The sequence below is a fragment of the Labeo rohita genome, unplaced genomic scaffold (assembly GCF_022985175.1).
Source record: "Labeo rohita strain BAU-BD-2019 unplaced genomic scaffold, IGBB_LRoh.1.0 scaffold_103, whole genome shotgun sequence".
NCBI classification, from domain to species: Eukaryota; Metazoa; Chordata; class Actinopteri; order Cypriniformes; family Cyprinidae; genus Labeo; species Labeo rohita.
The window spans coordinates 161,965-175,906 of NW_026127153.1; the positions used below are offsets into that span (position 1 = coordinate 161,965).

A 13,942-nucleotide genomic window follows, 5' to 3' on the forward strand; every position below is an offset into this window, starting at 1 on the left:
GAAAAGGTGCTTGAGGGTTAGTATTTTGAACGGGCGCTTGTGTAGGGTCCGATTCAAAATCCTCAGGTCCAGAATTGGCCTGAGCCCACCACCCTTCTTGGGTACAATGAAGTAGGGGCTGTAAAACCCTTTCCTCATCTCGGCTGAGGGGACAGTTTCTATCGCACCCTTCGCCAGAACGACTGCACGAAGAACCGTGGCGATGCTGCCTCGCACTGAGGTAGCTAACACACCCCGGAATTTGGGCGGACGTCGTGCAAACTGGATAGCGTAGCCGAGTCGGATGGTCCTGAGGAGCCAGCGGGAAAGGTTGGGGATATTCAGCCAACCCGAAATATTCTCCGCTAGGGGTCTCAAAGGAGTTACACCCGATGCACCAGGGATGGGGGTCGTGTGGCTGGGAGGGCAGTGCGTGGCCGGAGATAAGAAGCCCCGGGACCCACTGGCTGCCACACCCAGCAAATTTGTGCCATGAGAGCTGACCAGAGGATTCCCCCGAGAGGGGAAATCGTCCGAACAAGCTCGATGTTTCAGGACATGGGGGAACACAGTGGGTGTGTGACCGCATGCCCTGGATGGAGGACACAGCACCCGACCGTCGAGCAGAGGGTCGGAAGTGCTGTGTGTAACGCCCAGAGAAGGAAGAAATTGCTCTTTTATTGACCATGTGGTGGCCGTCTGCCCGGGGACAGACAGCCGGTTGGAAGCCGAATCCAGCGCTCGTCCCCTCGTCGAGTGCGGATCCGGACAGGTCAGGCGATCCCTCCTCCCTGGGCGGCCCGTCTCAGGACCGCTTCGAAGCCTGGCGAGGGTTCTTAGTGGCCTGAGAACGAGCTGACGGTGCCACCTTCCTACGAGAGCTGGACCGCGGGGCGGGTGCAGCTGCAGGACCGGCAGGTCGCGGGTCCTGAGCTGCTCTCGTAGGCGGCCTCCCTCGGCGCGAGCAGGCGGGGGTTGCTGCCTCGGCGGAGCTGGGCTGGAGCTTGCCACACGCCGAGGCAGGATGTGCTTGATGGCCTCCATCTGCTTCTTCACCGTGGAAAATTGTAGTGCAAATTCCTCCACGGTTTCGCCAAAGAGACCAGCCTGGGAAATGGGAGCGTCGAGAAAGCGAACCTTCTCGGCATCTCGCATCTCTGCCAGGTTTAGCCACAGGTGGCGCTCCTGGACCACCATAGTGGACATCGCCCTCCCCAGAGCCTGCGCCGTGATCTTCGTAGCTCGTAGAGCATGCAGTTCCTGCACCAGCTCTGGGTCGGGAACACCCTCGTGCAGATCTTTTAAAACCTTGGCTTGGTAGACCTGCAGGATTGCCATGGCGTGCAGGGTGGACGCGGCTTGCCCAGAGGCCGAATAAGCCTTCGCTACGAGAGTAGACGAAAACTTACAGGCCCTGGACGGGAGTTTCGGTTGGCCCCTCCAGGAGGCGGCGTTTTGCGGGCACAAGTGCATCGCAATCGCTCTCTCCACCTGGGGGACCTCCTGAGATTAGGCTCCTCCCGAACCTACATTTGGAACTTCATTAAGAATTCAATTGTAGAGCTCTCTATCTCAATTGTCACTAGTAAGAATGCAATTGCAGAGCTCTCTAATTCAGTTGTTACTAGTACAAATTGCATTAAATAGGTCTCCAATTTTAATTCTTACTAGTAAAATTTGAATTAGAGAGCTCTCCAACCTAATTTTTACTAGTAAGAATTCAATTGGAGAGCTCTATAATTCAATTACAGAGCTCTCTAATTCAGCTGTTACTAGTAAGAATTGTATTAGAGAGCTCTCTAACTGTATTTTCTTACTAGTAAGAATGCAGTTGTAGAGCTGTGTAATTGCATTCTTACTAGTAAAAATGTAATTGTAGAGCTCTACAATAGCGATTCTTACTAGTAAGAATTGCATTGTAGAGCTCTCTATTCAACACAATCTCATTATGATAATTGCGCCTCATGCATATTCATGGCATGGGTGAATGCCTGTCCTGATAGGCTCCTGGGCAGTCCATTGATATATAACGGCCTTGCATTATGAGTGTCCTGAGTTCGAGTTTGGGCTGGTCTACTTGCACAACTACTTCCGCATTCTACTTCCGGTTAGCGTCCAGCGCAGTTTCTCATGAGAACGCAGATTATTACTACATTTTAGGGCTGGCATTTCTTTCAAAAACAATTATATTCTCTGCATTAACATGAATTATATTCAACGTGCTGAAAGGTTACTATAAATATATTTCCCTTCAGTATGTGCATTCTGAATAATAAATAAATATATTTCCCCACTAACCTGCCGCATTCTCACGAACGGTATTTTTCTTTTACTGAGCATATTTCATACCTGATGAATGTAGAGTTTTAAATGAGTTTGACTGATAAACACCCTTACGAAAACACTTTTACTACAAATAGCCTACCATCGTTAAATTATGGACAGTGTAGTAATTTTGCGTATATTTTGTGATATTCTATTTTTCATTGCTTGTGTGTACGTCTACTTTTTGCAGCACTGGAATCACCTGTCACAAAGTACCTTTTGTATGTATTGTAAACATACTTGTCAATGAAGCTTGTTTTTATTCTGCACAAGAGGCAAAATTAATCAATTAAAACGTTTTTTTTTTTTTTTTTTGCTTGTTTGTTTGTTTGTTTTGTTTTGTTTTTTTTTTCCATGGTTGCTTTTTTAAGACAGTTTTCATTTTAATCAAATGTCTGTCAAGATGACATACAGACAACCAATGTTTATTTTTGTTTTTTGCTTTATTAAGAATATTTTCTTCATTCATTCTTTTTTCTGTGTACTCGTCTATGTTTTGTGTGTTTATTGTTACTTCAAATGTATGCACTCAAATAATTTCAGGGAAAATGTCTTATTGTTTAGGGAGAAAAAAACAGTCACTGCCAAACTTTTTAAGAAAACATTACAATTGGAGTACTGTTACATGATGAAATATATTTTCAATATAGGTGTTGTAGTATAACCAGCAGAAGGGTAGTGATGTGTGAACTGGATTTGGTAAAAGTACAGTGTGTTACAGTAAAGTTAACTATTATGTCCAATTACAGTGATGTTATTAACTATTTTTTCATAATTCATAAAAATTGTGTAAAAGCAACTATTTTCAAAATGAGTGTTGTAGTATAACCAGCAGGAGAACAGTGATGTGTGAACTGAATTTGGTGAAAGTCCAGTGTGTTAATGTAAAGTTATTGAGTATTTTATTAGTAACATCTCACTTTGCAGACGCCAGTGCATTGAGATCAACGTATTTTGTACAGAGTGGAGGAAAGCTTCTTTGGAGGAATACACAATTGTAGCTTGTTTTCTACATCACTACGGAAGAAAAGAGGCATCATTTGTGTAGTTAAAACCTTTTGCTCGTGAGCTATTGATCCCGAAAAGTCGAATCTGTGAATATCTTGCCAACTTTACTGAAATCATGGCATCATGGATTCTATCAAACACCAACAGATAAAAACCTGACCATCCCTGCTAAATATCTTAATGAAAAATTTAAAAATAAAAGATGTATTTTCACAGGTTTCTTTGTTCAAATTTACCAAGGGTACCAACAATTTTGACCACAACTTACATGCTGCCTACATCACATTCTTTCTGTGTCTTCCCCTATTATCCTTCAAAATCCAAGCAGAAATATGTTAAACGCTTATGTAATATAAAACGAAAACACATAGTGCTGAATTCATTTATTTGACTTGAACAGCTTTTGACATTAGTATATCACTCCATGAAATTGCATTGATGAACACATGAAATAATTACAGCTACAGGAACTACAAACTCTCTGGTCCTTCAGTAAGAGACATTCCCCCCCGAGACCCCATTCAGCCCAATCCAGTCTGAACAAGCTGAAGGAGAAGCAAACATGAGATGTTCAGCTGATCTACATTACTACAGCAACTATCAATGTCTGCATAAGCCGTCTTTATACAAGCGTGAACGCCGATAGCGATAGACTGTGGACTAGCGGATGTAATGTGCATGACGCTTTTTACAAACCACTTCAGAACTTAGAGCTGAGGAAAGACTAAAACAGGGCTCTTGGATCGGTGAAACAAGTCTGAGATTTTTGCTTCTCATTTTTTAAAGAGGCATTTGGAAATGTATACCCATTTCAATAGGAACATTATAGGTTTACAGTTCACATTTGTACAGCAAATGAATAGAATATGAAACGCCACAAAGAAACGTGTTACATTGACATGTCGTCCATTCAGAGGTAAGGCTTTATCTAAGATGTGACAATGTAAATAAAACCATGTACAAACACGTCAACATTCAGTGATTTATTTATTTTTTTGACATTTTCATTTGTTGTTCCAGTACAATTTCATTATTTTCCATTAGAAGTGATATGCATTTCTATCAAATTGCATTTGTAAATCTTCCGACCATTTTTATTTTTATTCCATAAGAACTGAACAAACAACACAATAAAAAAAGCAAAGGTCACATACACACAATGGTCCCATGATCATAAAACTCCTGAATGAGAACTGAGATGCTGAACTTGATTTCATCTGAGCTAAATATGAATACGTTGCAAAATGCTATTTTTTGTCTTGTTTTCCAGTAAAAATATCTAAGCAAGAAATATATGTAAACAAAATAATACTTATTTTTAGAGAATATTTTGAATTAACCTTTTACCTTACCCCATTAGATATTTGTATTTTTGTTTGCAACTAATGCTTAAAATGTGGAAAATTCAAGATATGCAATAAAAAATAAATAAAACACTGGAAAACAATACAAAATGTATTAGAAATGGTCTTTTTGTGCGCACACACACACACTGTTTTGTGACACATATGCATAACAAACATTTATCTGCATTGAGACTGATCAGTTGAGACTGATAAATGGTACAGAAGCTCTGCGTGATACAGGAAGGACTGCAACTACAGTAAGACATGATAAAATCTCAGCGCACTACAGTGAAATGGCATAAGATTCTTTATTTAGACTCAAAGCTGTGTGTTAATGGTCAATAACACACTGAACTAGTGTGGAAGATTTTAAAGCTGAAACCTCACTCCTCCAGCTGACTCACGTTATACCTGAACACAAACACACATAAACCCTTATAATGGAGATAAATAAACTAAAATATGTTTGACAACTAAATCCTGAGCTAATTGTACATACAATGTAATTTACCAAAAGACTGGAGTTGGCAGGATTTTTTAAAATGTTTTTTAAAGTTTTTTTTTTTTGCTCATCAAGGCTGCATTTGATCAAAAATACAGTAAAAAAAAAAAAAGTCAATTATAATGTGAATCTATGTTAAAATGTAATTGATTATTGTGATCAAAGCTGAATTTTCAGCATCATTACTCCAGTCTTCAGTGTCACATGATCCTTCAGAAATCATTCTAATATACTGATTTGCTGCTTAAAAACACTGTTCAAGGAACATTTCTGATTATCAGTACTGAAAACAGATAAAAAGTTCAAAAAGAACATCATTTATTTGAAATAAATGTGTAAACTTTTTCTGTCACTTCTGACTGATTGCTTTTATTTGACAAAAAAATAAATAAATAAATAAAATTTTTAGGAATCAGCATGCACAGGTTTTTACAAAGCAATAGGTTAGTAACATTAGTGTTTCTGAAAAAGAATAAGTCAACAGGACAGGAATTATTTAATACTTGATTTTTTATAAGATCTTTTTATGCAAGGAATAATTTAACATTAAGTTTAGATTAATTTAAATGTTATTAAAAATCTACACATCACTGTTTTTATTTGTAATTTTTGCAAAATAAAATTATTATTATTTTTTAAAAATATACTTTAAAATAAAAAAAAAGAAAAACAAAGTCTTTTTTTTTTTTTTTTTTTTTTTTTTTGCTATGGCGTTGAAATTAGTTTCAAGAATTATGAGGGTTTATTGGTATTGACTGCTGAAGTTTGCAATGACAACCCTTTTTATTTTTTGGAAAAGAAATGATAGGAAATTCTTCTGAATCTTTTCCATCAGAGAAAACTGAAAAAAATTCCACTCAGCTGTTTTCAACATAATTTGAGCAGCAAATCAGCATATTAGAATGATTTCTGAAGGATCATGTGACACTGAAGACTGGAGTAATGATGCTGAAAATTTAGCTTTGATCACAACAATCAATTACATTTTAACATAGATTCACATAGAAAACAGCTATTTTAAATAGTAAAAATATTTCAGATTTTTACTGCATTTGCTGTTCTTTGGATCAAATAAATGCAGGCTTGGTGAGCAGAAGAGACTTCTTTAAAAAAAAAACAAAAAAAACTTTTGACTGGTAGTGTGTATTTTGCACTGCTTTGCAAACATGTCAAGCGTATCTGCACGCACCTGATCTGCATGCCCTTGCTCCAGGAGCACATGTCTTTGCGCAGCAGCAGGTTGTTGAGGGTGACGGCGCCGATGATGTAGAACTGCTGCTTGACCACCTGTTTGATGAGCTCCGGGTCGGTGCCGTGCTGACACATGATGGAGTGGAAGGAGTTGAGCTGGCGGATGATGGAGTCCAGCGTGTACGTGCCCTCGTCGGCGATGCTGGACGTCCTCTTACGGAGACCCGTGTTGGAACTTGAATGTCTCCACTGCACCCACAGTGCTGTCCATGATGCTGAGAGGGGGGAGTGCAGGGGGTTTCTCTTGAAGTCTATGATCATCTCCACTGTTTTGAGCGTGTTGAGCTCCAGGTTGTTAAGACTGCACGAGACAGCAAGCTGCTCAACCTCTTGTCTGTAAGCAGACTCTTCACCATCCTGAATGAGGCCGATGAGTGTGGTGTCATCTGCAAACTTCAGGAGCTTGACAGAGGGGTCTTTAGAGGTGCAGTCGTTTGTGTACGGGGAGAAGAGCAGTGGGGAGAGAACACAACCTTGAGGGGCGCCAGTGTTTGTGGTGCGGCTACTTGACATTAATGTCCCCATTCTCACTAGCTGTTGCCTATCTGTCAGAAAGCTGGTGATCCACTGAGACATAGAGCTAGGAACAGAGCTGATTTAGTTTGGTCTGGAAGAGTGTAGGAATGATGGTGTTGAAGGCCGAACTGAAGTCCACAAACAGGATCCTCACATAGGTCCCTGGTCTGTCCAGATGTTGCAGGATGAAGTGCAGTCCCATGTTTACTGCGTCATCCACGGACCTGTTTGCTCGGTAAGCAAACTGCAGGGGGTCCAGTAAAGGTCCAGTGATGTCCTTCAGGTAAGCCAAAACCAGTTTTTCTAATGACTTCATGAAGACAGACGTTTCTTTGGGTTTCTTTGGGACGGGGATGATGGTGGAGCGTTTCAAGCATGATGGAACTTCACACAGCTCCAGAGACCTGTTGAAGATCTGTGAAAAGATGAGTGCCAGCTGATCAGCACAGGTTTTCAGACAGGCTGGCGTCACACCGTCTGGGCCTGGTGCCTTTCTTCTTTTGTTCTTTCTGAAGACCTAGCGCACATCTTCTTCACTAATCTGAAGTGCAGGAGGGGGGAGAAGGGGTTTGTTGGAGGTGTTAATGGTTGTGTAAGGAGATGGTCAGAACGAGTGTGGGGGGTTTCAAATCTACAATAAAACTCATTCAGGTCTCCAGCAAGTTGTTGATTCACCTCAGTGCTGGGGGATGGCGTCTTGTAGTTTGTGATGGCTTTCAGACTTTTCCACACTGAGGCTGGGTCGTTTGAAGCAAACTGATCTTCTAACCTTTTTGCGTAGGTCCTTTTAGCCGCTCTAATCTCCTTGTTAAGTGTGTTCCTGGCCTGATTGTATAAGACTCTATCCCCTTTTCTGTAGGCATCCTCTTTGGCCTGACGAAGATGTCTGAGTTTTGCTGTAAACCATGGCTTATCATTGTTAAATGTTAAATAAGTCCTGGTAGGAATGCATATATCTTCACAGAAACTGATATAGGATGTTACAGTCTCTGTGAGCTCGTCCAGATCGGTGGCAGCAGCTTCAGAAACACTCCAATCAGTCCATTCAAAACAGGCTTGTAAAACCCGCTCTGTTTCATTGGTCCATCTCTTTACAGTCTTCACTACAGGTTTAGCAGATTTAAGTTTTTGCCTGTAGGTCGGTATAAGATGAACCAGGCAGTGATCAGAGAGTCCCAAAGCTATTCGAAATCCGCGCTGCCGAAGCTTAACGAGAGCGCCAGCTCGCTTTCCCCGTCTGCGCGTCCTGAGGCGTTTGATCAGTGCCGCTGCTCCGCCAACTACAACGTTTAGCAAAACGTCCGAATAATACAAAACAAGCCCAAAACCATCAGCTAAACATCTGCACTTTGGTCTTGTCTGTTATACGGGAACAAGAGGCCCTGTAGGCCTGTAAATATGAAAGTACAGGTGCAGGTGGAGCTAAAGAGACAAATGCATTATGCAGAACATTTTTACATGCGAAGGCATTCACAGCATGTATTTTTATCTCTGTATGCATGACACAATTTTACATGTTCACACTGTGTATTTTCTCCATATAATTGTAAATGTTCTTCACATGGTCATTATTGATCATTATTATGTAAATCTCAACATATCACACATTCTTCTGCTGAAGCTAAACAGGACTTATTTTGATGTGTTTAATTTACCAAGAGCAAGATGAATCTCAGTAAATGCTGAAACAGAAAATGCTAAATGCTAAAACTTAAAAAAAAAAAAAAAAAAAAAAAAAAACATTTTATAAAAAAACTTTTTATGAAAAAAAAAAAGACAATATCCCTAATTGTTTTCAAAGTACTAAAATCACTAAACCTAAATAAACTAAAAATAAAACCAATTTTACATGCCTGTATGTTATTTATGTATTTCTGTTGTGTGCATAGAAATATCACAATTGTTACATGCAGGGCTTGAAATTTGCAACTTCTACAAGCCAACACAAAAATATCAGAAATAAACCAGATTATAAAAATCAGAGCTTAAACTTAAGTATATTTTTTATTATTATAATGATTACTGAGTTGTAATAACCCACCAGTTGTACAATAGTTTCAAATGCATCTCCGTCAATTATAATCAAGGACTGTTATGAAAACTTTTCTGAATGTTCAATTTAACTAATATTGCAGTTTTTTGTAAATTATGTAAATGTTAAGTGAATATACCATATCATTTTGCCAACATGTTTAATGTTTTCTGAATGCTCTAAATCAAGTAATAACATTTAAAAAAAATTATCTAAAAAAATAAATAATTTCATAAATTATGGATAATATTTTTTTTGTGCTAACATTTTGAGAACATCTAAGAACATTTCAATTATAAGTGTCTCACAGCCACACAGTCTTTGGACATTGTGGTCACTTCTCGTGCCTCTGTATTTTTCTGAAACATTTCTTGTGTTGTTCTATGTTCTGTAGAGCTACTTGACAAAGACACAGATGAAGTTCCAGCAGAGAATCTGGGAGCGGGAGAAAGACATTCAGGAGCTGAGAGACGCTGTGGAGTCTCATAAGGTGAGTGCTGAGAGGAAAAGAACAAACGCAGAGACAGTTAGATCTTTCCTCCGGCGCTAAAGACCTTGCGGCCCCACTGTAACCCGCTGTGATTGTGATGTGTGTCTAACAGCGATCTGCACAGGCAGCAGTGAGGGAAAACGAGATGATCTTTACTGAGCTCATTCGCTCCATTAAGAAAAACCGCTCTGATGTGACACGGCTGATCAGAGATCAGGAAAAGGCTGCGGTGAGTCAAGCTGAAGGACTCCTGGAGCGACTGGAGCAGGAGGTCAATGATCTGAGGAGGAGAAACGCTGAGCTAGAGCAACTTAAACACACAGATGATCACATCCATTTCCTGCAGGTAACTGGGATAAAAAAAAAATGTTGTGACACAGGACATTTGACATCATTTTCCAGCTCTAGTTAAAGTGTTATAAAGTGTCTTTTCAAGTGTTAGATTACTATGGCATATCACTGAAGAGAAATCAACAAAAGCTGAACATATTTGACTGTGACTGTTTTTGTTTTGTTTTTTTTTTTTTTTTTTTTTTGTTTGTTTGTTTCAGGGATTTCAGTGTCTATCTGCACCTCTTGAACCAACAGAGAGAATAACAATCACCTCACCTCTCCCTGTTAATGATGTGAGACAGTCTATCTGTCAAATGAGAGAGAAAATTGAGAAATTCTGTAAAGAGGAAATCAAAAGGATTTCTGGTAGGTAAAGCACTAAACCTTTGTTTACCAAAAAAAAAATGCTGTTTCATCTAATGTTGTGTTGAAAACCTAAGAAAACATTAGACATCATTACAGATATTTTGGTGGTTGTACAGTACATTATACTACAGTACAGTCAACATTTGAAGTGGATCAAAACCTTTCATCATAGCTGTCCTAAAACTAAAATAATATCTGTTCTTGTCTTAGTAAGTTGCAAAATAAAAAAAAAAGTTTAAATATAGACCAATTTGGAGTAGACACCACATTTACATCACTTGCAGCTGCGCGCGCATAGTGGTTGCAGAAAAACATTGCTAGGCTAACAAGTGTAGGTAAACAGGTAAAATTCATGGAATAAGAGGAAAAAATATATTTTTGTGCCTTTTGTTTTAAAAATCGGCATGCAAATAATTTTTTTTTTTAAAGAATACGGTCGTCAAAGACGCCATTTGAAGCTAAATGCAAATGTTTAAACGGACATGAAAACTGCCATGATTACTCTACTTTTAATGCATATTTATTTGATTTAAACAATAGGTCTACTCAATATTTATATATGCCATTCATAGGGGACGTATTGTATTAGCCCTACAGTTACAGCATGAAATATTATTTAAATCTACTACTATTAACATTTTACATAACATTTATTTATTTTATTTTAGTTTATATCTCCTAATTCTGACTTTATAATTTGATTTAACAAAACTAGTGAGTTTGTTCATTCTGAGGGGAAAAAAGCCACAAGTGTGGAATATAAACTCTGAGCTGAGGGGAAAAGAGAGAATAACAAGTTATTTTTAGAATTTTTTATTATTAGAATTGTGAGAATAAAGTCAGAATTTTTAAATATAAAATCAAATTGACCTTTTTTTAAATTCTTTTATTCCATGCCTCCATCAGTGTTGCCAAGTCTGCAGTTTTCCCATAGAAATGGACTACTTTAATACTGTTGCCGAGGGTTGTTTTTGATGTCCGCGGGTTGAAGCGACCCCGATAACGTCATCATTTAGCCCCTAAAATGTGAATTTACCATGGAAACCCTGACAAAGAAAACGTGTATTTTATCCCCCGGAATGCGATTTTTAACGGGGACCCCCCTCGAAACACGATTGGGCTAGTTTTGGGCTAATTTTGAGTAGCAATTGGGCAGCTTTTGTTGTGAAAATCTGGCAACCCTGGCCTCCATATAAACTGCTACTTGAACCGCCCACAAAAACGTCATCCCCGTTTCAGATCTGTGAGACTATCCCACTATCTCTAACGTCAATTTCGCTGAATAACAGTGCTTATCGCTGGGTGACAAGCTCTTGTAATATGCAGAGAACATTTTGAAAATGACATCTAATCAATATAATCTATAATCTTTTAAAATCTAACTATTTTGTACCATATCCGTTTAATTCTCTAGCCATAAAGGCTATCTCTCCTGGGTTTTCTGCAACCAATGTGCGCGCATCCCGAATGTTTACAAACAGATAATTGGTCTATAGAAGGCAAGATAACGAAAAACAAACAAAAATTATAATATATACAATATAATAAACACCAGTGGCATAATTACAAATGCATTGGGCCTTTAATATTAGATTAAAGGTTAGTATGCAAGAAGGCATTTGGATGTTCAAGTACATTCAAGGAGTTTAAATAGAACAACAGAAAACCAATATTCACAGATACAAGCAGAAATAATTGTCCAGAAAGATTACAGAATGAAATTAATATCCAGTGGGCAAAGATGAGCAAACAATATCTTATAAGCACAAGAACATCTGTCTCCCATAGAGCCAAAAGAACTTACAGGCTTGCACAATTGACTCACATGTTACGTCAACAAAGGTGAATTAAACTGATTAATGAATTTTAATCATGATTGTACCTGGGCAAACTGTCAAATTAATTTATTAAACCTTTCCCTTCTAGTTGAATTCTCAAAACACTGACAGATAAATATACTGTAAAGCGTAATGTAAATGAGCTTTTCATGATCAGCTACATGAAAACAACAAATTTAGTATTTAAATGTTTTCTGATCTCTAATATATTTGATCTCCATCAGATTCTCATCAGTTCACTCTTGATCCAAACACCGTGAACAAACACATCCGTCTGTCGGAGAGGAACAGGTCGGCTGCATACACTGACACAGTCCAGCGTTATCCTGAACATCCAGACAGATTTGAGGTGTATTATCAGGTGCTGTGTGGAGAGGGCGTGCAGGGACGCTGCTACTGGGAGGTGGAGTGCAGTGGTGACGTGGGTGTGTCACTGTCATATAAACACATCAGCCGAAAGGAAACGAACACAAAGTGTTTGTTCAGATGTAGCGATCAGTCCTGGAGTTTGTTCTGCACCAACTCCAGATTCTCATTCAGACACAATAATATGGAGACTGATCTGCCTGTAAAGCGCATCAGCAGCAGAATAGGAGTGTTTGTGGATCACAGTGCAGGAAGTCTGTCCTTCTACAGCATCTCTGACACAATGACGCTCATCCAGAGAGTCCAGACCAAATTCACTCATCCGCTCTATCCTGGGTTTAGGCTGTACAATGGATCAACAGTAACACTCTGTGATCTAACAATATAGAACAGCTTTAATAAATAGCTTTAACCAGTAACCATGAGATGTCGGTCCTGAGATTTTCAATGGCGCTCGTCCATTAGCTCTTTTTCTGCTTTTTAGTGTCTGTTTACAAACACAGATTGTTTTTAATTAGAAACCTTTAGAGCGAATACACTGAGGTAGATACACTGTTGCCAACTTAGCAATTTTGTTGCTAGATTTAGCAACTTTTTTGACTGCCCTAGCATCTTTTTCTTCAAAAAGCACCAAGCAACAAATTTAGCTATTTTTAAAATGTATTTGCCAACTTTTAGCAACTGTGACACAAAAATTGGAAATCAAAGGTGTCTAGCAGGACACATATCACGTGAATCAAGTTGCAAGATGCAGCTGTTTAATAATAATTCTTCATTTATGATAACACCTTGTTATTAGTTTCTACTTGCACTTGGCAATCACTTAAAATATGTTGGAAGATGGAAAAAAAAAAACACTGTTAATTTCTAAGTTGTAACCTGAGAACACAAATACAATGTGTAATTTTAAATTCAGATAAAAAAAAAAACATGCACAAAATTTCTTCAAATTAACATTGCACTGTGCCCTATTTTACAGACTTTTCTTAAAGTGTAGAATACCAACTACCAATGCACTGCTTAAGAATCTAATTGTTCAGAATGTATAGTTAATAAGAAAATACATAAAATTTAAGTCTATGCTCTATTATTCTATGCAGTTTTGCATTGATTACATTATGATTTCATCGTGCAGTGACATCACAACGTCATTTATCAGCACGTTCTCACTCCCACCTCGTCACATATTGACGCTTGGTCAGGGCACCTTTAGCGTAATTTGTCAATGCACAGGGTCCTCCATTGTTTTTTTAGTTGTTTGTCTGAATTTAATGGTTTGCATGCACTTGTAAAAATAGAAATATTTTTATAGAAATGTATACTTTCATTGGAGCACCTAAACCCACCCCTACCCTAAACCTACCCATTTCTAAACAATATAAAAGACATAGCAGACAAATATAAGTACAGTCACAGGTATTTATTGCAGAAACTGACCATAAACAAGCAGTATAAAAACATTACAAACAAGTCCTATTGTATTCCAGGTCTTCTGAAGCCATACGCTCTCTTTATGCAAAGATTGAAGGTTTTAATCGCTGAAATGATCCCGCTCCGTTAGCACGCTCACATCTCATTTAAAAAGATACT

General features: G+C 38.6%; 1 protein-coding gene and 1 pseudogene across 1 annotated transcript; one reads left to right on the top strand and one right to left on the bottom strand.

Annotated features, from left to right (window-relative positions):
- Positions 1 to 5,041: 5,041 nt before the first annotated feature.
- LOC127157301 (unconventional myosin-Vc-like) lies at positions 5,042 to 7,201 on the bottom strand. The gene is made up of 2 exons (XM_051100531.1): positions 6,350 to 7,201; positions 5,042 to 5,069 (listed from the first exon to the last, which is right to left on the bottom strand). Exons 1-2 carry the CDS (start codon positions 6,985 to 6,987, stop codon positions 5,042 to 5,044), a joined length of 666 nt encoding a protein of 221 aa, XP_050956488.1. The 5' UTR covers positions 6,988 to 7,201.
- Positions 7,202 to 8,076: 875 nt separating this feature from the next.
- LOC127157302 (tripartite motif-containing protein 16-like protein) lies at positions 8,077 to 13,197 on the top strand (annotated as a pseudogene).
- The last annotated feature ends 745 nt before the right edge of the window (positions 13,198 to 13,942 follow it).

Excerpts from the sequence above, each read along its gene's own strand:
- LOC127157301 (XM_051100531.1), bottom strand. The coding sequence starts at position 6,987 with ATGTCTCAGTGGATCACCAGCTTTCTGACAGATAGGCAACAGCTAGTG. Across the intron at positions 5,070-6,349 it reads AGCAAGGGCATGCAGATCAG|GTATAACGTGAGTCAGCTGG; the intron begins GTGCGTGCAGAT and ends GTTTGTGTTCAG.